Raw genomic sequence first — 23306 nt, 5'->3', positions numbered from 1 at the left:
CATCAGGAGCTTGGTCTCCATTAGTTCTGAGTCAACCACTGGCTGCTGCTGTGGCTTCACGTTCATCAGGTGTGTTTCACCCACAATGCTGAACACGACTACACCTGTAGGCACAAAGCCTTCCGTCAGACCAGGACAAGACTTGAGAGGACAAACATCTCTGCTCTGATCAGAATTAAAGGGTATCAACTACCTGACACCAATAGCAGCACTGTGATGCCGATCCAGAAGGAACGTCGCCCACGAGAACTACAAGTACTCCCTTTGTTGGTGTCCGTCCTGCTGTTCAGGTCGTGTTCCTCATCGTGTTCTTCATAGTTTTGTTCATAGTTGTGTTCATGGTCAGACATTGTGTTAACGGGGACATAGTTGACTTCCTCAAAACAGCCTCTCCTCAGAGAAAAACTTTAGGATAGAATGAAATTTGAATGTGATGAAGACGACAGCTGAAGATCACAATATATTTCCTCTGTGATGCGCTGGCGACTTCTCCAGGGTGTACCCTGCTTGTAGCATGTAGCCAGCTGGGATAGGCTCCAGTATAAACCGTGGCTGACAAGGGAGTCGCTTATTTATTTGGTGGATTAAGGTTCGGCCTATCCTAGCTGGCTACATGCAACAAGCAGGGTACTCCCTGGACGAGTCGCCAGCCTATCACTAACATGACATCACACTAACATCATCTACTCTACCTGATGGGGTTGCATTTGTATGAAATGACAGGATTACCATCGCTGCCATAGTAACCATTGCCCTGCAAACGAGAACTACGTCGTGACATGTTGTCATCGATTGTAACGCCAGACCGTTACTGACGTGTATATATATATTATATATATATATAGGATACATCAAAAGAATGAATCCCTTTGATCCACAAGAAAGGGTGTGTCTTTGAACCAAGGACAGGTACATGCTAATTTTGTTAGCAGTGAGAGTTCTGATCCTTTGAAGACACGGTAAAATCATGTGATCTTAGTGTCTTTGATGTGTTTATTCCTAGGCAACGCGCTGGGTTCACACCGGAGCACCTTCCTGACCTCCTCTGTGTTCACAGTGAGGGTTAGGGTATCAGCGGGCAGCAGCGTGGGGGCATCCTGCTCCTCTCCAACGTCAAACCTAGTAAAAATAAATTTGCCTCCTCCGCTAGGTCTGAGCTGGTGCTGGTGGTGGGAGCACTGGAGCGGTTCATATTGAGGAGTTCACGGGTGCCCTGCCAAACACGTCGGGGGTTTGCGTCGCTGAGGTGTCCCTCAATCTTTCTGCCGTAAGCTGCCTTCGCCCGCTTGATGCCTCTCTTCAGGTTTGATCTGGCTGAGCTGTAAAGCCCCACATCTCCAGACCTGAAGGCAGGGTGTGGTTCCCTCAGCAGCTGTTCCACCTCACTGCTCATCCACTGCTTCATACTGGGACAGGAGATCCAGCGGTCCCCACCCTCTTTATCTCCACAGACCGCTTTCATCAAGACAATATTTAACAGACCGCCTTCATTTGCTCAACAACCGTTAACACACCAGGACAGCTGGAGCCTAACGATAAATCAGTGGTTTGATGTAAACCCAGACATCAACAGACAATAAACAACCTTTTTTTCATAAATTGATAATCAATATCTCTGAACAAAATAATTGTAAGAAATAATTCTATTAAAAACTGGATTGAAGTGACTGAACTGATGAGGTTTATTTTAAATATAGTGACTTACCATCAGTTCATTCAACGTAGGAGAAATACTGATCATTTCAGTCAAAGGGTGAACAATCAATCAATAATAATCATTACAATAATGAATCAGTGGTGGGGGGCCTCTGATCTCGGGGTAACGGAGACAATGACACCTGGAGTGTGTTCTGGTCCGGTCTACTCCAGTTTGGTTTTCTTTAGTCACTGCAGAAAATTCCACTTCACAGAGACGGGAGGTGGGAATGGAAGCAGGGATTAAGATACTTTTTGGGTCTCAGGATAATCTGGTTTGACTTTAATCCACAACACGGGAGCAGTTGTGGGCGCTTCATTTAGGGGTAACGGCTGGTGACCTGTCACATGACCCAGACCTGGACAGACGCACGCATCCGTCCATCGACACAAAGGTTCACGCCGGACGCTACAGCAGAAGAAGAGACGGAGGACTTCCTGTGTGATCAGTCAGCTGACCTGAGGTCAGTCTGGAGCCAGGCGACGTTCCATCCTGATGAAGAAAAGGAAATAAACCAGAAAGAAGGTTTCTGTTCAGCAGAGAACGCCTCTGAACCGGACGAGTCCCTCCTTCAGGTTCAGACTGAGTTCAGATTGATAGTTTTTACACCTGGGGGAGACAGAAGGCCTGATTTAGATGTAAAATATGGAGTCACACACAGTCAAAAATGAAAGTTCACTTACCTTCTGTGTTCTTCGTTCCCTCGACGTCCAGCGTGTTGAAATCGGCGGAAATTCAGAAATTCGCAGATGAAATTCAGAAATTCGTAAATTCAGAGATGAAATTCGCAGATGAAATTTGGAAATTCGCGACGGAAATGCCCGGAAATCGCTTTTGTTTGAAGTTGTTTGTGTTTGTTTTGTGAAGCTTCCTGGTTTTGTTTGGCCCCGCCCACACACACGGTTCGGTGTCCTACCTGTGGTCCAGGCCGGGATTCGATCCCACGTCTCCCGGCAGCGAGGCGCCGTCTTTACCCACTGAGCCGTCTTCAGCGCTGAGGAGCGACGGAGACCAGAGGGAGGAAGAGCGTCTGGAGGAACGGCCTGCAGGAAACGGCTTCAGCCGTCTGGTGTGTGACGAGGCGTCGAGGTGAGGGTTAACCTTCTCCTCTGGTGGGCGCTCCCGTCCCAGAATGCACTCTGGTGATAAAAATAAAACTTTAATAAACGTCTGGTTCTGTTCCTCCTTCAGACACACTTTTTCCCATCATTGATTCTGCTTTGACTGGAAGGACCTTTACTAATCAATACTGATCAGCTCCAGCTGATGATGTTGCTAGGCAACAGCGCCCCCTGGTGGACGGGCTGGAAGAGCAGCTAAAGTGAGTCGTGTCCCCCCCCTGGAGAAGGAGTTCAGTCTGAGTAGCTCAGTGGGTAGAGAGGCTGCTTCCCATTGGTTCTTTCTGGCTCAGGAGGTTGTGGGTTCGATTCCCACACCCGTCTGAGGTTTTTGAGCTTTTCTTATTTTAGTTGATTTGAAAGGAGACAAAATACTTTAATAAAACACAAAATTAAAGGTGGTTATTAAAGCCAGAATTACCCAGAAGGCTAATTAGAACACAATATCCTTACGGGCTCCTCCACCTCCCGACACTGACCCCCCTCAGGTACTGAGTTCAATCCCTTGCGCCCCCCACTGACCTGCTCAGGTACTGCGTTCCACTGACTGACGTGATGATGTGCTTTGGTTTGTGACCCACAACTGATAGTTCGTTCTAAACTCCAACGGGTTTCTGAGACCAGCTGGATCGCTGAGGGTTGAAGTGACTCAGAATCACTGAATGTCAGAAAACGTCTGTGGATTCTGGTGACGTTTCATTTCAAATTGCACGATAATTGTGGGAATTTTAAATTATTGATTGTATTTTTTACAAAAATTTGTCAACATGTTTTCAAAGAGCAGCTGTGAATCTGTCATTGATCACAGATATTCACTGATGTCAGGTGAGGCTCAGGTGTGTGAGCTGCGGTTCGCTGCGGTTGGAGGCCGTCACCGATGCTGATTGGCAGCGGCGAGCGGAGGCCTGCAGGCGTGCTGGATGTTGATTGGTCCATCACCAATGAGCAGGTGTCGGCGTCGCTGCTGACGGAGGCGCCACTAGTCCACGACTTTGAGAAGATCCAGGGCGACATGTCAGCACAACAGGGGGTGGGCCATCAGGCAAGCTCCGCCTCTTGCTGAGCATTCCATCTGACTGTCCTGATCAATCAATCATCATTCATTCATTCATCTTCCAACCCGCTTAATCCGCTAACGCAGGTCGCGGTGTAGCCAGTGCCTATCCTGGCAGTCTCAGGGCGTGAGGCGGGGGACACTCCGGGCAAAACGCCAGTGTACCGCGGAGCCACATAGAAACAAACATACATTCACACACACACACACTCCTATGGTCAATTTGGGACCGGCCAATCAACCTGAAGCGCATGCTTTTGGAGGTGGGAGGAAGCCGGAGAACCCGGAGAGAACCCACGCAGACACGGGGAGAGCATGCGAACTCCGCACAGAGCGGGACTCGAACCCGGGTCCGCCGTGTTGTGAGGCAGCAGCGCTAACCACTGCGCCACCGTGCCGCCCTTATATATATATATATATAACCGCTGCGCCACCGTGCCGCCCCCAATCAATCATCAATCAGCTTTTATTTATACAGCACTTAATCACATCTGAAGACATTTCAAAGTGCTTTACAGACAGAAAGCCAACAATGTCCTCCAGAGCAGCAGAAGTGACAGTGGGGGTGGGGGGGACTCAGAGTCCTCATTGAGGAAGAAACTCCAGCCAGGACCCAGACTCTGGAGGGGGGTCATCCGCCTTGACCTAGTTCAAGGTGGAGATGGGACTGCATCAGGGATCAGCTCTGAGCCCCTTCTTGTTGCTATGGTGATGGACAGGCTGACAGACGATCACCTGATCACCTCCACCTGACTTTGTCATCACTGACGCCTGACTTGTTTGTCTCTGCCAGCTGATTCTCACTTCCTGTTGATGATGTCAGACCCACGTCCTAAATCTTTTTTCAAAATAAATGTATTGTTGTTATTGATCGACTAATAGATTCTGAAGATTTGTTTCCTCCTCCTGTAAAAATGTTCCTTCACACTTTTCATCTCTTCAGAACTGATTTAAAATGATTTAACAGGCAAAGATATGAAGGTTTACTTGTCATTTAATATAAATTATAGTGTTTAAGGTATGAAAAAATCTCACGGAAGCCATGATGTTCATTAAATAATCTGGCCATTTCATTTTTGTATCTTTTTTATTTTTAAGGGCAGTATTTATTTCCAGGACGCAGGGAGATATGAAGTAGAGAACTATGCAGAGTTATAAGAGCACAAAGTGTTTTACCGACACAACTGTGGACGACCTTGAGGAGGTTGTGGACGACCTTGAGGAGGTTGTGGACGACCTTGAGGAGGTTGTGGATGGCCTTGAGGAGGTTGTGGATGGCCTTGAGGAGGTTGTGGACGACCTTGAGGAGGTTGTGGACGACCTTGAGGAGGTTGTGGATGACCTTGAAAGTGAGGAGGAGAATTTCAAATTGGATTCGAAACTGGACTTGATTGCAAAGACCTGAGGAGGAGTCATCAGCACGACGCATGTGTTGCTAGACGCCGTGTGGGTCGGCCGACTCACACATGATTGGACTATGATCCTCCTGACTCTTTGCCTCTGCTGTGGATAATACGGTGTGAGGAAACGTCCAGCATCACTTCTGACCGCTGCTTGCTGACATCAGACTTCATTGTAACAAAGAGCTGCTCTCTCCCGCGGTGGAGCAACACGCCTGGAGACGTGCTAACACCTGGAGACGTGCTAACACCTGGAGACGTGCTAACACCTGGAGACGTGCTAACACCTGGAGACGTGCTAACACCTGGAGACGTGCTAACACCTGGAGACGTGCTAACACCTGGAGACGTGCTAACACCTGGAGACGTGCTTACACCTGGAGACGTGCTAACACCTGGAGACGTGCTAACACCTGGAGACGTGCTAACACCTGGAGACGTGCTAACACCTGGAGACGTGCTAACACCGGGAGACGTCCAAAACACAGTAAGCAAACAAATGGACACACTTTTCCAAGATAATGATTTCATAGGTAAAATCACGCAGACACTGGTGGACGTCCTCATTGAACCAATTAAAAGGGCTCTTACCGAGTCGATCACGGACTCAGGAAGAACTTCCCTGAAGTCTGAGCTACAGAACACGACTGACCCGCTGAAAGAACTAAAAGACAAATATAGTAACATCGAGGACTCGCTTGATGAACAGGAACAGTTTTCGAGGCTGAACTGTCTTATTCTTTTCGGGGTCCCAGAAAACGACCGTGAAAATGTAAATGAAGTCGTCTTGAACGTCTTGAAAAACAACCTTAACGTAGTGGTGATACTGACAGGACCCATCGGCTCGGTCCTAAATCCACCACGCCACGGGTCAAACCACGGGGGATTATCATCAAGTTTGCCCACTATGGCCTCAGAGACAAAGTTTACAGGGCAAAAAAACATCTGAAGGGAGTTACACCAAAGATGCACATTCTGGAAAGTTTGACAGCTAGACGCGCAAAACTACTGGATGATTTACACAAAAGCTATAAGGCCAAGCTGCTGCGAGCTGGACCCAGGATGGTCGCCTCTACCTTCTTACTAATGCAAACCAACGTCACGTTTCAAATAAACTATCTGATGCCAAAAAACTACGGATTCGTTGACTTTGGATTAAGTGTCACTCTACCCAAATGTGGAAGTACTTAACCATGGATCATAAGACTCATTCTCCTTTTTTAGAAATACTTTGTTTACAAGTTGGCCTGATCCTCCAAAGGGATTTTCTGTTGCCTTCACATATTTTATCTTCTTGCCTTTACTTTTGACTTTGTTTCATTGTACAGCATCTGCTTAAGGTAGTTTAGGTTTAGGTTTAGATTTAGGACATTGCCTACAAAATGCTTCATCTCATCATGGTATCAATGCCTGTTGTACACATTAGTTCCCTAAGATGCCTTGTCTATACTGAATGATTTTCAATGTGATGACAAATGAAATCAATGATGAAGTACTGGAACAGCACTGTTTTGAAAAGATTGAACCAACTGAAACTAAACTAAAATGAAAGTTTTTAATGAAAAGAATTTATATAAATTATCTGAATATCTAAGAAAACAGTCATGGAACTTCGGTCTACTACTGTAAATGTCCAGATGCAGCATATAATGCTCTGGTTCATGGAATAACTAATAAATAATAATAATAAAATAAAGTATAAATCTATGTATATCTGAAAAAAGTCTAAAAAGGAAAATAGAGGGGAAAAAGTGGCTTACACAAGGAATTTTGAAATCAATTAAAAAGAAAAATGCCCTGTATCATCAGCTCAAAAATGTATCTACTGAAGGAAATAAAATGAAATGTATTACATATAAGAATAAATTGATAAAAATCGTAAAAGCAAACAAATGTACTATTCTGAACAATCAAAGGCTACTCGTGGCAACCAGAAGCAGTGCATGAAAGTGGTAAATGAGGTCCTCAGCCGCGGTCAAGAAGCAAACACATTACCTGACACCATGATGAATACAACAAATGACTCCACCGAAAATAATCTTGCAAACTGTTTTAATGAGTATTTTAATTCAATAGGTGAAACCTTGTCAAAAAAATATAAGCCCAACAAATGGTGCCGATTACAAACAATATTTAAAAGGAAATTACCCAAACTCTCTATCTCTCACCAACTGATAAATATGAAATCACTAATTTAATTATGAGTTTGAAAAGCTCAAACACACTTGGTATTGACAATATAAATAAGAAAATAGCAAACTCTATAGTATGTGAAATCGTCGACCCGCTAGTTTATTGTATTAACCTCTCACTCCAATATGGAATAGTACCAAGAATGACAAAAATTTCCAAAATTCTCCCTATTTTTAAATCTGGTGACAAAAACGATGCTCAAAATTACCGACCAATATCCATTCTACCAACACTTTCGAAAATAAATGAAAAAGTTGTATATAAGAGGCTAATGGACTATGTAAACAAATTCAATATTCTTACACCATCACAATATGGCTACAGAGAGAAGAACACCACATGCATGGCAATCTTGGATCTGGTAGAAAAAATAAATGACGCTATCGATAAAGGTGAATGTGGAATAGGCGTTTTCCTTGATCTATCGAAAGCGTTTGATACTATTGATTTTGAAATACTCCTTGGCAAGTTGGAACATTATGGTGTCAGAGGTTCAGCACTCAGTTGGTTCAGAAGCTACTTATATGAAAGGGAACAATGTGTGCACATCAATAATCAGCAATCACACCGTTATTAATTATTAATTGTGGGGTCCCACTGGGCTCAATCCTAGGCCCATTATTATTTATTATTTATATAAATGACTTCACAAATCGTCTCAAGTCCTTCATAAAGTAATCTTTACAGACGATACAAACCTATTTCTATCCCATAAAGACCCCACATTTCTACAGAATACTATAAATGAGGAACTAAAAAAAGTGGACAAGTAGTTTAATTCCAATAAATTATCACTAAATATAAATAAAACTAAATTCATCCATTTCAGCTCAAATAGAAGCAAAAACAATCTTGAAAACTTGCTCATCTCAATAAATGGTAAAAACATTGAAAGATTAAATTGTACCACATTTCTTGGAATTAAAATTGACGAACACCTCAACTTTAAAAATCATATTGATCACCTGGTGAAGAAATTATCCAAATATGTTGGTTTATTTTATAAGTTGAGACACTTTCTTCCCCTTGAAGCACTTTTAATTTTGTACCGATCCCTTTTCGAACCTCATCTAAATTACTGTAATGTGGTCTGGTGCAATACATTCCCCAGCCATCTTTCCATATTACAAGACCTTCAAAAAAAGGCCATTGGAGTGATCTCTTGGGCTGAGTTTAACAGCCCCACTGATTCCCTGTTCTGTAAATATAGGCTTCTGAAACTCACTGAGTACAACTTATTTCAAAATGCGTGTATGATGTAGATTGTAGTTAATCGACCTGAGGACAGACTGGCTCGGCTCATTCCTGTCTCTACACCTGCTCATGCCCACACCACCAGACGTAAAACCCTCTTGAAGGGAACAATGAGAAAACTAAAGTGCACAAGCTTTGGTGTGACGTGTAAAGGCCCACGGGTTTGGAGCGAGCTGAACACGGACATTAAAGCTGCATCATCTCTGCTCATTTTTAAAAAGACATTAAAAATGGAGCTCTTAGGAAACTATAATAAACAGTAGCTGTTGCTTTGACCAGTAGCTTTGAAGGGTCGAGGTGATGCTTTGACCATTCAAAGTATTTACTTTGAATGGTCAAATTTAATACTTCAAACATTCATAAGTCAAAGTGTTAACTTGGGAATAATATTTTTTTTAAAAAGTAGTATAATGTCTACAACAAAATGTGTACTTTTATAAATTACATAGGAGACACATGATAGCTAAAGTAAAGTAGTAATTAAAATGTATGTAGGGAAGATAGGTATGTTTTAGTCGGTAGGTAAGCTTAGGTTGGTACAGGTTAGATAAGCACTGTATGTTTGTATTAAATATTGTTTACTGATGTGGGCCCCATACATTAGCTAAATGCTGCTTCAAGGGTGTCCCATTTACAAATATGCATTGCCACCTATTGTATGTGAACGAATTTGTAATGCTTTTAATATATATTTGTAATAAAATGAACTGATAAAGTCACCAGAAACAGCAGGAGAAAAACAGAACATTTACCTGGTTTTCTCCCAAATCTCTCCCATGTTTTCCGTCAGAAATGATTCATAAAGACACGAATCTCATACAAAACCACATTTTACACATTTACTGTATAAACATATTTATCTTAAAAGAATAATTCGGATATATTTTGTTTTTTGTCTTAGTGTCACTTCTTCTTCAAGCGCTTTCCTCATATTTTTGCAAAATAATAAATTTTTGATCGATTAGATCAATAAAAACAAATCAAGACGTTCAGGAAGTTAAAAGAATCATTTCCGGTTGACGCGCAGTGTCTATCACCGGAAGTGTTAGATGACGGAAGTGATAGACACGGTTATTGCGTTTAGGAACCAGCGCTGCCATGGTGACGACAGGGGGCGTGTCCTCCCTTCATGGCTCCAGTTGACAGCGGACGTGATGGAGACCCCCTCCTGGTTTCACCGGACACAGAGAAACACTGCCGGTAAGTCCCTGCTAGCTGCTAAGCTACTTGCTAGCTGCTGGAGAACCCGTGTGACGCGGATTCCCCCCGGACACCGAACCGGAACAAAGGTTCCGCTCTGAAAGGTTCCGTCCAACATCAGTGGGAATGAACGCGTCGGATGCTAGCTGGCTAGCCCGATGCTAACAGCCGCTTCTGCTTGAATGACGTCACTCCGTCTTAATGCCCGGTAATATTTACGGTTCTAACACCAGGACGGGACGTTTATTGACGTGTTCTCTGTCTGATCCATCGATCTGATCAGTCCATGCTAGGCTAACTCTAGATAGCGCTCATTCTGTTAGCTGGAGGTGTAGCCCCAGGGATGGACCCACGGTCTACTGGAGCTTCTAGATCCACGACACACTTTCAGGTTCAAGAATCTAACGAGGACCTCGTTGCTGGTTCCTGCTAAATGTTGCGTTGGAGAACACGTTCTGACCCGTGATGATGTGAGTTCTGATTGGTTCCACCTGACGTCTCTCACCTGCAGGCAGCCGGCCAATCGGATCGTGGTCCTGAAGCGGGGGCGGGTCCGTCCGTGATGTCGTCCTCCACTCGTCTTCCTCGGCGTTCCTCCGTCGCTCTGCAGGTTCTCCTCCTCCTCAACAGCGTCTACTTTGCAGCGTTCTACCTGGCAGAGATCCTGATGTTCCTCTATAAAGGTGTGTGGGTCTCCATGCTGCAACCAATCAGAGTGAAGGGATGAAGGGATTGTGGTGATAGATAGATAGATAGATAGATAGATAGATAGATAGATAGATAGATAGATAGATAGATAGATACTTTATTAATCCCGGAGGAAATTGCATATATCCACTGCTCAGGCATTAAATAACAAATAATACTGGATAAACACCAGGAGAAAAGGAAACACTGACATCACAGGACATACCACAAGACATACATTACACTAACAGACAGACACATGCAGCACTAACAGGACTTATATACTAAACTATAACTAAAATATAAACAGTATAAAATAAAATCTAAACAGTATAAAATTGAATTAAAATATAAAACAGTATAAAAAATAAAAAAATTATACATATATATATATATATATACAACAGTATAAAATTAAATTTAAATTAAATTAAATCCATATTCAACCCCGTGCTGACCTCACCACCCCCCCCCCCCGCTCCTCCTGAGAGAGTCATTGTACACCCTGATGGCACGAAGGAGGACCTCAGCCTGGTGATGAGTCATGACTCAGCGGTCCTGCTGTGTTAGTCATGACTCAGCGGTCCTGCTGTGTTAGTCATGACTCAGCGGTCCTATTGCGTTGAGTCATGACTCAGCGGTCCTGCTGTGTTAGTCATGACTCAGCGGTCCTGCTGTGTTAGTCATGACTCAGCGGTCCTGCTGTGTTAGTCATGACTCAGCGGTCCTATTGCGTTGAGTCATGACTCAGCGGTCCTGCTGTGTCCCTGCAGGGATCCTGCTGCCCTACCCGTCACACACTCTGGTTCTGGATGTGGTTCTGCTGCTCCTCTTCCTCGGTCTGGAGACTCTCAGGATCTTTTATGGTGAGTCAGTCGACAAATGTTCTCACAGGAAGAACAGGAACACGGAACGTTCCAGAACGTTCACCAGGATAAAGCACAGGGCGTGGAGGAAGGGCATCCAGCAGAAAAAACTTCACCAAACAAAGAGGAAAACAGGATTAGAGACAGATTAGAGATTAGAAACAGATTAGAGATTAGGGACACATTAGAGATTAGAGACAGTGGTGAAGACTGGTGTGTGAGACAGGGGTGAGGACGGGTGTGTGAGACAGTGGTGAAGACGGGTGTGTGAGACAGTGGTGAAGACGGGTGTGTGAGACAGCGGTGAGGACGGGTGTGTGAGACAGGGTGTGTGTGAGACAGTGGTGAAGACGGGTGTGTGAGACAGGGTGTGTGTGAGACAGTGGTGAGGACGGGTGTGTGAGACAGGGTGTGTGTGAGACAGTGGTGAAGACGGGTGTGTGAGACAGTGGTGAGGACGGGTGTGTGAGACAGGGTGTGTGTGAGACAGTGGTGAAGACGGGTGTGTGAGACAGTGGTGAGGACGGGTGTGTGAGACAGCGGTGAGGACGGGTGTGAGACAGCGATGAGGACGGGTGTGTGAGACAGCGGTGAGGACGGCTGTGTGAGACAGCGGTGAGGATGGGTGTGTGAGACAGCGGTGAGGACGGGTGTGAGACAGCGGTGAGGATGGGTGTGTGAGACAGCGGTGAGGACGGGTGTGTGAGACAGCGGTGAGGACGGGTGTGTGAGACAGCGGTGAGGACGGGTGTGTGAGACAGCGGTGAGGACGGGTGTGTGACCTGGTGTGTGTCATCAGGCTGGAGGGGGAACCTGTGCGAGCGCTCGCTGGCCTCCTGTGTGTCGCTCTTCCTCCTGGGCGCCTGTGCCTCGCTGGCCATCTACTACCTGCTGCTGCAGACCTTCGTCCTGCGGCTGGAGGTCGTCCTCAGCGCCGTCCTGCTCTGCTTCTACAGCCTGGAGTTCCTGCTGGGGGGCTTCTCGGTGTTGGCCTTCTCCAGGTGAGACAGGAAACGGGGGGGCTTCAGGTGGGGGGGGGTTACTCGTCTTCATCGTGTCCCTGATGTTCCTGCAGGTCCAAAGTGTTCTGAAGCAGAACCCGTTTCACCTGAAACACAGCAGCAGGAAGGAACCGACCGAGACGAAGCCCTGTTTGGATTTTCACAATAAAAGTCCACCTGTGGACAGGCTTTATCGTCTTCTTTCTTTCAAAGTAAAAGCAAACCCACCAGGATCAGAACCAATGACGGTTGTGTTCCTCTGTGATGGAGCGGTAGAGACCGCGCCGTCCATCACCGTTCATCTTCGCTCCGCGCGCCTCTCTCTCGCGCAGGAGAGCGGCTGCAGCGGAGCTGTCATTTTTTTCTGGCAGGACCGCAGGAGCGCGGTCCCGCTCACTGGTTTACCTATGGTACATTCGCGGGTGAGTTGTCCACCAAACTGTCGGGGGTGCACACCCGGCGCCCATGCGTGCTCCTAAATACAAATGCTCACCTGTGGATGCGGTGTTGCTCCGCCCCTGGAGTGGGCCAAACCGAGGCTCTACGGAGGTGAGCCTTAAATAGCGCATTGTGGCGCGCTATTCAGACAGGACTGTACCATTTGGTACGTTGTGGAACTGATCTGTATTTTGTCGACATTTTGCTTTATGTAAACGGCCATATGAGGGGCATTTATGTTTTATTCTGTTCTGGTTTTATTTTGTAAGAGGTTTTTCTGTTTGTAGATTATTATATTAGCTATTGTAAGAACAACCCCATTCAATTAATGTTGGTATGCCAGGGGAGGGGTATGGGGTTATTTAAGGGCTGCATTTTTGTTTCATAGGTGTGGTAGTTGGAGTCGGAATAGGGATTGGTAAGAGTCGGAGAGTTGAAAGGAGCGATAGTAGAGCGATTGGTAAATGGTTATTGTTGTGGATTTCCTCTGTAGATACTTATTTTTGTTGCACTGGGTTTTTGGTTTGGGACATTTTATTTGCACTGTAAATATTTTTTCACGAGTTATTGTGGTGTGAATAAAAACCCCACCAAAAATTGAACTTTTGCGGCTGCACCATCAAGTTATTTCTTTACGGCATACACGAACCCGTCACATCCTCCAGAAGTCCCGCCTCCAGTAATCTGAAGACGAAGGAGCCACACCTAATCTTGACATCATTTTTTGTATTTTTTCACCGTTTGCTCTGGTTGCCATGGTGATGAGGGGACTTTGGGTCACGTGCAGAAAACAACTGTAAAGGTCTATCAGGGCCGGGTCGCCTGCATTGGGTGGGGGGGTTAGTCATGTCTGGTGAATGTTTCTGTTCTGCTTGATGACTTTTGTTCACTAAATCTGATGAATGTATTCAGTTCACCCTGACCCCTGACCCTGACCCCTGACCCAAACCCAGGGTTATCAATTAAAACTCATGGCGGTCCAGTTATTAAAATTTCCTCTTAGATGAAGGTCTGAACCCAAGTCCAGTTTGTGTCTTATGTCCACATTTTAATGATTTCAACAATATTGTCATTTTCAGTGCAGGATGTTTCACTGAGTGAACAGCTCTTTACAGTAAAGAAAAGTAGATCCAGGAGAATAAAGTTAAAACCTTTATGTGTGATTGAATAACACACAAACCTCAGAATTTAAAAAAAAATTACAAAGTTCAAACGTAGCTGAATAATCCTTTTTTCTTGTGAATTAAACCTAAAGAACTGAAGGTCTACACTTCAAGTAAAACAACATTCACATCTTCAGAAAGCCAAGAAAAACGCAAACAGCTTCCTTAAAGAAACGGACATGTGACTGTCTGCCAGGCTTTTAAATCTTGGTTGGAATGGACTCCGTGCCATTCAGGAGGTGTTCATTGGTGAACCTAGAACTGATAACGTTCATGGTGAAAAAAGCTGACTCACAGCTGTTAGTCGGTCCAAACGGTGAAGGTGTGTAGTGTTACTGTGGTTAGACCAGGGAACACTCGGTCTAACAGGTCAGGTGACTCAAAATGGTCTCTTGACGCAGCATTTCCTTACAGATCAATGAGATCCTACGTGTGTCCACTTGAGTGTCTGTTCAAATGTATTAGTGAAGGACCTGACACACACCACAAGCTGGGCGTTACCGGTCACACCTGTGGACGGACTAGTGTCCACAGACATACGTGGTGAACTCTAAATAGAGCATCAAGCTGTTAATAGTTCTGATTTTCCGGTTGCTGTTGAAGCTGACGTTTACACATCTCACCTTAAATCTGTTTTCTCTCAACTGTGTTTAAGCTCTCCTTCACAACTGTCCCATCAATAAAAGTTTTTTATGCTGCCCCAAAATTCTCGATACCTTTAGTGAACGTTGGTTTGCACGTGGCTGGGCTGTAAACGTATGTGTGATGAGTCTGGTAGATCTCTCACGCTGGGCTTGCAGCTTGGTTATTTTGCCCTCAGCTTGGCCTTCCAGGGGCAGTAGTAACGTGAAGCGCCTCTAACAAGCGTTAGAGGCGCTTCACGTTACTACTGTAATTAAAGCCACGTGGAGCGAATTAAAACGTCCCGTTTCATGACAGTAAAACACTTTTAACTTCAGGGCCTTTGAGGTTCTGGATTTTGGACTCTACCGGGTCCAATCCAGGTAAAACAGTTTGATCTCTACGTGTCCATGAGCTGATTTGGTTGCCATAGAGACGCTGGAGGATTGGACATCCTACCAGGAGCGGGTGATGAAGATGATGAAGGTCACCACGTAGAGCGAGCACACCATGGGCCACCAGAACATCCAGGCACCGGTGCTGAGGTGGATCTCACGGATCCGTTCCTCACCGAGCTGCGAGCAGAACAGAAGCTGGTGACACCCTGAGTACCAGGACCACCTCCCAGTACCAGTGACACACACCTTCTGGAACTCCTGCTCCGTCAGGATTCGCTGGAGTTGCTGCTGCAGCCGTCAGACTCGCAGCTCCATCCTGGTCTGTTGGTCCCGGACAGCAACCTCAGGGGAGTTCCTGGAGCGACCCCCCACCTGGACGTCCAGATGGAGCGTCTGCACATACAAGAAGTTCATCAGGAGGTCAACACCAACAGGAAGGCCTCCACCTACCAACAGGAAGTCTTCAACCCAACAGGAAGTCCTCAGACTACCAACGGGAAGTCTCTTAATAATAGATGTCATCACTACTGTAAGTACTAAAGTAATGTTATTACTACTGTAAGTACTAAAGTAATGTTATTACTAGTGTAAGTACTAAAGTAATGTTATTACTAGTGTAAGTACTAAAGTAATGTTATTACTACTGTAAGTACTAAAGTAATGTTATTACTACTGTAAGTACTAAAGTAATGTTATTACTACTGTAAGTACTAAAGTAATGTTATTACTACTGTAAGTACTAAAGTAATGTTATTACTACTGTAAGTACTAAAGTAATGTTATTACTACTGTAAGTACTAAAGTAATGTTATTACTACTGTAAGTACTAAAGTAATGTTATTACTACTGTAAGTACTAAAGTAATGTCATTACTACTGTAAGTACGAAAGTAATGTTATTACTACTGTAAGTACTAAAGTAATGTTACTACTACTGTAAGTACTAAAGTAATGTCATTACTACTGTAAGTACTAAAGTAATGTTATTACCAGTGTAAGTACTAAAGTAATGTTATTACTACTGTAAGTACTAAAGTAATGTCATTACTACTGTAAGTACTAAAGTAATGTCATTACTACTGTAAGTACTAAAGTAATGTCATTACTACTGTAAGTACTAAAGTAATGTCATTACTACTGTAAGTACTAAAGTAATGTTCTATTAATGTTCTATCATTACTAAACCCCGCCTCCTGATGCTGCCCCACCCCACTGCAGGTCAAGGGTTAACGACACCACTCTGAGGCGGGGGGGGGCAGCTCTTCCTAGCCTCGTCTGTGTTGACCGTGAACTACTTGTGCTCCTGGCAGGGGCGGGGCCAGCAGAGGGCGGGGCCAGTAGAGGGCGGGGCCAAGCAGAACCGCTGGACAAGCTGGTTTTTTACCTCCAGTATTTTCTCAACTCGGCTTTTTCAAAGAGATTCGCGTTTCGTTTTGTATCGTTGAGACGAACTCTTCTTCACACGGCCTGAACGTGTGGACCTTCATGTGGTCACTAAGCTCCGCCCCCGTGCAGCGAGGCGTCTCTATCTCTGATCACGCTAACGGACAGCTGTGTGTTCATCGTTAAACGTGCAATATACGGTTCTCAGACGGTTCCGGGTTCCAGTCGGTCCTCAGGTCACTCACTGCCTTCTGGTCCTTCTGGTTCTTCTGGTCCTGAGGCGACCAGAACCTCAGACACACTAATGCCCCCCCCCAGCCCACAGTGACTGGACTCTGTTTAGGCGTCCCTTACCGCCCGTCTGGAGTCTGACGGCGTTTCATTTTCAGGTTACCAGGTCTCCAGAGCCGTCTCCTTGCCTACTTTTGTATTGCTATTTATTGCACATGAACTGAACCGGGTCCATCCACATTGAAGTCAAGGCGTTTTTGTGTCTGGGGGGGGCTGGAATTTTCTTACCTACAAACTACAGAAGCTTTTGTCAAGACTTAAGTGTGTATTTCATCAATAAATGCCTTTAAAAGCTCTGGAGCCGCCACTCGTTTCTTCAACCCAGCTCACGTGTTCTGCTTCTGCACTGCGTCCTGGGGGTGGAGCCTATCCCAGAGGGGCAGGGTCTCCCTGGACACGTGGGCGGTTCTCCACAGGATCACATAGAATCTCTTCCGTGGCTGTTATGTGTGAAAAAGATGCTGTCGAAACCTTCCTGTGACGCTGATTCAAGCCGGGCTATCCCAAAACTAAACCCACACTCTGACCCAAATCAAAACCTAATCCTAAGCCAGAACTAAACCCAAAACTAAACCAAACTAAAACTAACCCTAAACCAAGACCAACCCAAAATCTACCCAAAACCAAACTGAAACTTTAACCAATCCCTGACCCAAACCTAAACCTCTATCCCAACCCTAAACTTTACCCGTAACCAAACCCGAAGCCAAATGAGTGAAGCCCCGAGTCCTGTCCCACAAAGCTGGATTAACCTAGTCAGGCTTCCTCCTACTTATCTGGCTTCACTTACCCAGACATCCACCCTCCAGATTTTCGGTCCCATAAAGCCGGCTATCAACTCACTAATTCAATCCAGACTTGTCCACTCTAGATCTGTGCGCGCTCACATAAAAAGGGCGGAGTTTGCTGCATGCGACCAATCACAAACATGCAACAAACCGGCCCGAGACGCATATTTCACAACGGAGGAGCAAACAATAATAATTAATAAATACGATCAATACAAATCAATAATCCAGCAATCAGCAACACAGCTGCAGCTGCCAAACGGAGCAAGGATCTCTGGGAAAACATGGCCGACTGCGTCAATGAGGAAGTTAGTGCCATTATAATATTACTGCCCCACTATGATGCACTTGTGTATCTGACTACAGTAACATGTGTGTGTTCATACATGTGTGTGTGAACCACATGTTTGGTTATGACATGTGATCGTAGCCCCGTGACTTTATGAACAGCTCTACGTACTGTGTTCTTCACAGGTTTTCAGCATCGCCAGCAGAATACATTAAAGTACCGATCAATCAATCAATCAATCAATCAATCCATGATTTACTGAAACAAATCATTGATCAATGACATTCTATCTGTCTTGCTTGTAACCCGTCCAACGAGGGATTTCAGGACATCATAATAATTACCAACATCACTCAGAAATATATGAACTGTCTCAAAGACCCTCAGGTCAATGCACACTGTGGGGGGCTGTCAGCGCGGGGTTGGGGTGCGTTCCATTCCTGATGTGAGGCTCCAGCAGCTGACAGATGTAATGTAACCCCTCCCCCCAAAACCTCTACCTTTCTACAGTCATTGTTCAGGTAATCCCACCGGATTACAGCCATCCCTAAATATTCTCTCTGCCTGAGCGCTCTGCACACAAGCTGTGACCCGGTTCCACCGGGTTCTCAGGGAACGGACGGCCCGTTTTCAGGAGAACCGATTGGTCAGTAGGTGGGGCTGTTATACCTGCTGAGCTCTGATTGGTCAGTAGGTGGGGCTGTTATACCTGCTGAGCTCTGATTGGTCAGTAGGTGGGGCTGTTATACCTGCTGAGCTCTGATTGGTCAGTGGGTGGGGCTGTTATACCTGCTGAGCTCTGATTGGTCAGTAGGTGGGGCTGTTATACCTGCTGAGCTCTGATTGGTCAGTAGGTGGGGCTGTTATACCTGCTGAGCTCTGATTGGTCAGTAGGTGGGGCTGTTATACCTGCTGAGCTCTGATTGGTCAGTAGGTGGGGCTGTTATACCTGCTGAGCTCTGATTGGTCAGTAGGTGGGGCTGTTATACCTGCTGAGCTCTGATTGGTCAGTAGGTGGGGCTGTTATACCTGCTGAGCTCTGATTGGTCAGTAGGTGGGGCTGTTATACCTGCTGAGCTCTGATTGGTCAGTAGGTGGGGCTGTTATACCTGCTGAGCTCTGATTGGTCAGTAGGTGGGGCTGTTATACCTGCTGAGCTCTGATTGGTCAGTAGGTGGGGCTGTTATACCTGCTGAGCTCTTATCCTGAACTTATCCTGCTCCAGAGCAGGTTAGGTGTTCAGCATAGGTTACCGCGACAACGTAGCCTGACAGAAAGTCAGTCAGTCAGTCATCTTCAGATCACCCCCGCTGTATCCGCCGCAGTGGGTCACGGGGAGCCGGAGCCTATCTCGGCGGCAAAGGACTTGAGGCGGGGGACACTCCGGACACGACGCCAGTGCACCACGGAGCCACACACCAAGACACACAACCACGCACACACACACTCATTCCTACGGGCAATTAGGAACGGCCAATCAACCTGAAGCGCATGTTTCTGGAGGGGGGAGGAAGCCGGAGATCCCAGAGAGAACCCATGCAGACACAGGGAGAACATGAGAACTCCGCACAGACCCGGGTCCGCCCCGATAAAAAGTCAGCCACCTTTATGGTACTGAAAAGCCAGGGTTAAGCCTGAAGTTATCTGGCTAAGCCGTAATCCAGCTTTATGGAACAGGCCTCTGGTCCCACTGATGATCACAACTGTGGGAACGTTTTCAGAAGCATGTGGGTTACATTTGAATTTTAAAAAATGTGAGTTAATGTCAATTCATAACCACCCATTGACTGAGCTGTATAACATTCCTGTAAGAAATGAAGTTACATATCTTGGAGTAATAATCACAAAAGATTTAAAAGATACAGAACAACTCAACTTTGAATCTGTTATAAAAAAGCAAACCCACTCACTTCTAAAGCAGATCTGTCCAAAGTACGAAATGTTCCTCAGTCTGAATGGTTTTTTTGTTTTTTTCTTTAGATAATTAAAAAACAAAAACCAGCGTCCTGCTGCCACTTCCTTTTCCGCCTGGTGTTCTTCTACTTCATTGGTTGATTCCTTCAGGCTAATCAACGCCTCCGGTGCTCACACCGCCACCTACCGGTGAAGAGCGGTCAATGCAATAACGTCACCGCGTTTCCACACCGGAAATCAATTCAGTCCGCGTTCACGAGCCACACCTGGAAGGTCACGTGATTTATTAGGTAAACGCTCACCTGTGTGAAGAGTCCCGTTTGTAGTCTCACACAACGCTTAGATAACAACAACAGTAATAATAATGATATTAATGATAGTAATAACAACAATGATAATAAATAATAATAAAGTTGACTTCAGTGTTGATGTGCTTTGATTTTATTGTGAAAGGTGACTGGACAGGAAGTGAAGCTAACAGGCTGTTAAGACTCTTGTCTCTGGGGTCAGAGTTCATGTTTTTCAGTGCTGACCAATCAGGAAGAAGCGTCATGACAACAGGAGTCAGGACTTCTCCAGCTGGTGAGACGGGACTGGACCCAAACACCAACAGGAAGGACTCGGCCGACGTGACCGTCTTTTCATTTGAAGGAGCCGATCAGGGCTTCACTTCCTGGTTCCCTCTGGACCTTTCTGACCGTTACACGTGGCTTCCTGTCCTGGCTCCCTACCGCTGCACGTCCTGAGGGATTCTGGGACGTCCACCGGTGCAGTCACACTCTTCTTTGGGGGGCGGCCCGGCGGCTGCGCCCGTCGCCCCTCCCTTGGCGTGGCAGCGGGAGCAGCAGGCCGTGTGCCCCTCCTGTCTGCAGCGGGGGCAGGACAGAACCAGCTGGCAGCAGGGGCGGCTGGAGCAGAGCCGGTAGCGGTCCCAGGGGGCGCCGCAGTACCTGCAGGCTGGACAGGAAGTGCAGCGGCGTCAGGACTCCTGACTTCCTGTGGGACCAGCGGCTCTGAGCGGCTCACCTGAGATGACATCATCGTTGGAGGAGATGGCGTAGCGCTCGTCGAAGACGAAGAGCTTTCCCCGGTAGAAGCCGTCGGGGTAGCGCTCCAGGTAGCGGTGGACCCCCCCCTTCAGCTGGAGCACCTCCTTACACACCCCCTGCAGACAGGAAGTCCCGTTACAGGCCCGCCCACAGCCCGCCCACCCCAGCACACGCAGACTTCCTGAACCTACTTTGGAGCGCAGGTAGGCGGAGCCACGCTCGCAGCGGACCCCCCCGGTGCAGTACATCAGGACCCGCTTGTCCCGGAACAGATCCAGGTTCTGGTCCACGTAGGCTGGGAAGTAGCTGAACTTCCTGATGTCTGGAGCCAGACAGCGACGGAACCGGCCCTGGGGGGACACCATCGTCAGCCCGTGTGGGGGGGTCAAAGGTCGACCCCAACAGGAAGCTGGTCCAGAGCCCCCTGTTGGTGTTCTCCCAGAACAACACAACCACGACCCGGGTCCAGATATAACCCGAGGTCATTTCACATCGGTAGGGATCCCTCCTTTAGGGGCGGGGGGGTTTTTTTTTGGGGGGGGGGGGGTACTTACTATTTTACTCTCATAGAAGTTGCGGCAGTCCAGGAGGACGGTGTCGGGGCTCGGACCCCCCCCAGCCACCAGAGCCTGGACTTCTCTGTGGAAGTCTTCTGGCTCCAAACGGACACCTGAGCAGGAAGGAACACCTTCAAGGTTCTACCAGACAGACCCACAGAACCCGGATAGAACCAGGGTAGAACCCAGAACCCCAACAGAACCTGGAGAGAACCTAGAACCCAGACGGATCCCAGCAGCTCAGGTGAGGGCGGGTCTTACGGGTCTTACCTGCTAGCTGATAGGGAATGACGTCCGGGTCGACGCCCATCGGGACGATCTCCTTGTGGACCCCCACCCTCAGGTCAGTGAAACACTCTGCTCCCCCATCGCTGGACTGACAACACAGAACGGTTCAGAACAACACCAACAGGAAGCACCAACCCAACAACAGGAAGTCTCTGCTGCAGCGGCTGGGAGTTCAAATGCTAATGCTAACGCTAACCCTAAACGCTATGCTGACCTTAAACTCCTCCTCCTCCATCCTGAAGATGGGATGTGAACGCATGGCGACGACGTAGAGGTCAGTGGCCATGCTGGTGCCCCCCACCGTCCCGTTGATGCCCTCGGTCGCCACCCTCACCTGGAGGAGAGCATCACGGAATGTTTTAGAGGTTGTAGAGGGACAGGTGGATGCTCTGCCCCCCCACCCCCCACCAGAGGGTGTTCTCACCTTGCCGGTCAGGTGCAGCTTCTCACACAGAGCTCTCTGCCAATCACAGACGAGGTGGGGGTCGTCCACCTTGCAGTAGTGGTAGTAGAGCAAGACCCGGCCTGGACCCCTGGGGGGCAGATGGAGACCATCAGCGTTCTGGACTAGAGCTCTAGACCAGGGACTAAAACCTGACCTTTGACCCTTGACCCTACGTCAGGAGCTGCTCCTCAGAGATGTGACCCATCTCAGGTATCCACGCAGAAACGTCCACCTGCCCCGCCTCGCCGCCGTCCGGCCGCCGGTGTCCAGCTTCCTCCTCCTGCCGCCGTAACACACGCTGGTACGCCTCCTGCGTGAGCTGCTGTATCTCAGTGTCATGTGACCGGGCGACGTGTCTGTGGAGGGCAGAGCGCCCCCTGAAGGTCTGCCCGCAGCAGGACGCTGCCCCCTCCTCCGGACCGCCGCCCCTCCTGGAGGCCACGAAGGCAGCAAACGACTGGAGACAGGAAACAGATTGAAATTCAAATAACTTCATCAACAACGCGTTGAGTGCCATGTTTAAAGGCGTGTGCAGGCGTGAGCCCAGACTATTAAACATGGACTGTGGAGCAGAGGTCAGTAGGTGATACACATGACACGAGGCTGTTCAATGCACTGATCACTCTGATCGATTTTCAGCCTGGTAACACCTGCCTTCCTCCTGCAGAGGCTGTGGGTCCTCCTCTGGGTCGAACTCAGCTGCTCCTCCCCTCTGGGTTCACGGGACTCGGGAGCGTCCACCTCCAGGTCCGCGAAACCCGAGGCCAGCGTGTCATCCATCCTTACTAACGGTTACTAACGGTTACTAACGGTTACTAACGGTCACTAACGGTCACTAACGGTCACTAACGGTCACTAACGGTCAGTAACGGTCAGTGACGGTCAGTGACGGACCCCCGGGGACACACTCCAACTTAGTCAGCAGGTTCCACAGAGTACACCTGAGTGTAGCCGGTAGGTCCGGTCTAGTCCGGTTCTAACGCGCTACGGTTGAACTACTTCCGGTTCTATGTGGGCGCGTGGCCGCCGCCATCCGCTCTGGAACGTGCGCTGGTTTGACGTCACCAACCTGAAATACTAACAATACTCTAAAGAGTAAAACAAGTCCTTACCAGAGCTGAAATAGTTCATAGCAACAGACTAAAAACATCAACTTATTGTTAACGCAGTGAACCCGGATGTAGCGGAGCAAGATGAAAGCCCGGAAGAAAAAG

The 23306-nt window shown here is 47.2% G+C and overlaps 2 protein-coding genes and 1 long non-coding RNA gene across 5 annotated transcripts; 1 reads left to right on the top strand and 2 right to left on the bottom strand.

Moving 5' to 3' along the window:
• Positions 1 to 9756: 9756 nt before the first annotated feature.
• Positions 9757 to 12658, top strand: tmem216 (transmembrane protein 216). Of its 3 annotated transcripts, none has more exons than XM_068325440.1 (5): positions 9757 to 9915; positions 10427 to 10598; positions 11376 to 11468; positions 12268 to 12469; positions 12544 to 12658. In XM_068325440.1, exons 2-5 carry the CDS (start codon positions 10478 to 10480, stop codon positions 12557 to 12559), a joined length of 432 nt encoding a protein of 143 aa, XP_068181541.1. In that variant the 5' UTR covers positions 9757 to 9915; positions 10427 to 10477; the 3' UTR covers positions 12560 to 12658. The 3 variants fall into 3 exon arrangements, with proteins under 3 accessions (XP_068181541.1, XP_068181543.1, XP_068181542.1); XM_068325441.1 differs by lacking the exon at positions 9757 to 9915 and adding an exon at positions 9970 to 10123; XM_068325442.1 differs by lacking the exon at positions 12544 to 12658 and having other exon boundaries at positions 12268 to 12473.
• A 2319-nt stretch (positions 12659 to 14977) lies between these two features.
• On the bottom strand, positions 14978 to 19868 carry LOC137603247 (uncharacterized). The gene is made up of 3 exons (XR_011037239.1): positions 19750 to 19868; positions 15336 to 15482; positions 14978 to 15266 (listed from the first exon to the last, which is right to left on the bottom strand). It is a non-coding gene; the product is annotated as an uncharacterized lncRNA (long non-coding RNA).
• A 314-nt stretch (positions 19869 to 20182) lies between these two features.
• On the bottom strand, positions 20183 to 23193 carry LOC137602339 (thiosulfate sulfurtransferase/rhodanese-like domain-containing protein 2). Its single transcript, XM_068324946.1, has 9 exons — positions 22747 to 23193; positions 22266 to 22549; positions 22072 to 22180; positions 21862 to 21981; positions 21630 to 21735; positions 21357 to 21472; positions 20994 to 21152; positions 20780 to 20918; positions 20183 to 20710 (listed from the first exon to the last, which is right to left on the bottom strand). The coding sequence occupies exons 1-9, from the start codon at positions 22870 to 22872 to the stop codon at positions 20481 to 20483; spliced, it is 1389 nt and encodes a 462-aa protein (XP_068181047.1). The 5' UTR covers positions 22873 to 23193; the 3' UTR covers positions 20183 to 20480.
• Between the last annotated feature and the right edge of the window lie 113 nt (positions 23194 to 23306).

This window comes from Antennarius striatus, chromosome 10, assembly GCF_040054535.1.
Source record: "Antennarius striatus isolate MH-2024 chromosome 10, ASM4005453v1, whole genome shotgun sequence".
NCBI lineage: Eukaryota > Metazoa > Chordata > Actinopteri > Lophiiformes > Antennariidae > Antennarius > Antennarius striatus.
This window is presented reverse-complemented; position numbering and strand designations above follow the sequence as displayed.

What these genes read in the sequence shown, in the direction of transcription:
- LOC137602339 (XM_068324946.1), bottom strand. Translation starts at nt 22,872, where the DNA reads ATGGATGACACGCTGGCCTCGGGTTTCGCGGACCTGGAGGTGGACGCT. An exon ending in TCTGAGGAGCAGCTCCTGAC is followed by an intron (nt 22,181 to 22,265) that starts GTAGGGTCAAGG and finishes TCTGCCCCCCAG; the next exon opens with GGGTCCAGGCCGGGTCTTGC. An exon ending in ACTTCTATGAGAGTAAAATA is followed by an intron (nt 21,153 to 21,356) that starts GTAAGTACCCCC and finishes GTGTCCCCCCAG; the next exon opens with GGCCGGTTCCGTCGCTGTCT.
- tmem216 (XM_068325440.1), top strand. Translation starts at nt 10,478, where the DNA reads ATGTCGTCCTCCACTCGTCTTCCTCGGCGTTCCTCCGTCGCTCTGCAG. An exon ending in CCTGATGTTCCTCTATAAAG is followed by an intron (nt 10,599 to 11,375) that starts GTGTGTGGGTCT and finishes GTGTCCCTGCAG; the next exon opens with GGATCCTGCTGCCCTACCCG. An exon ending in GACTCTCAGGATCTTTTATG is followed by an intron (nt 11,469 to 12,267) that starts GTGAGTCAGTCG and finishes GTGTGTCATCAG; the next exon opens with GCTGGAGGGGGAACCTGTGC.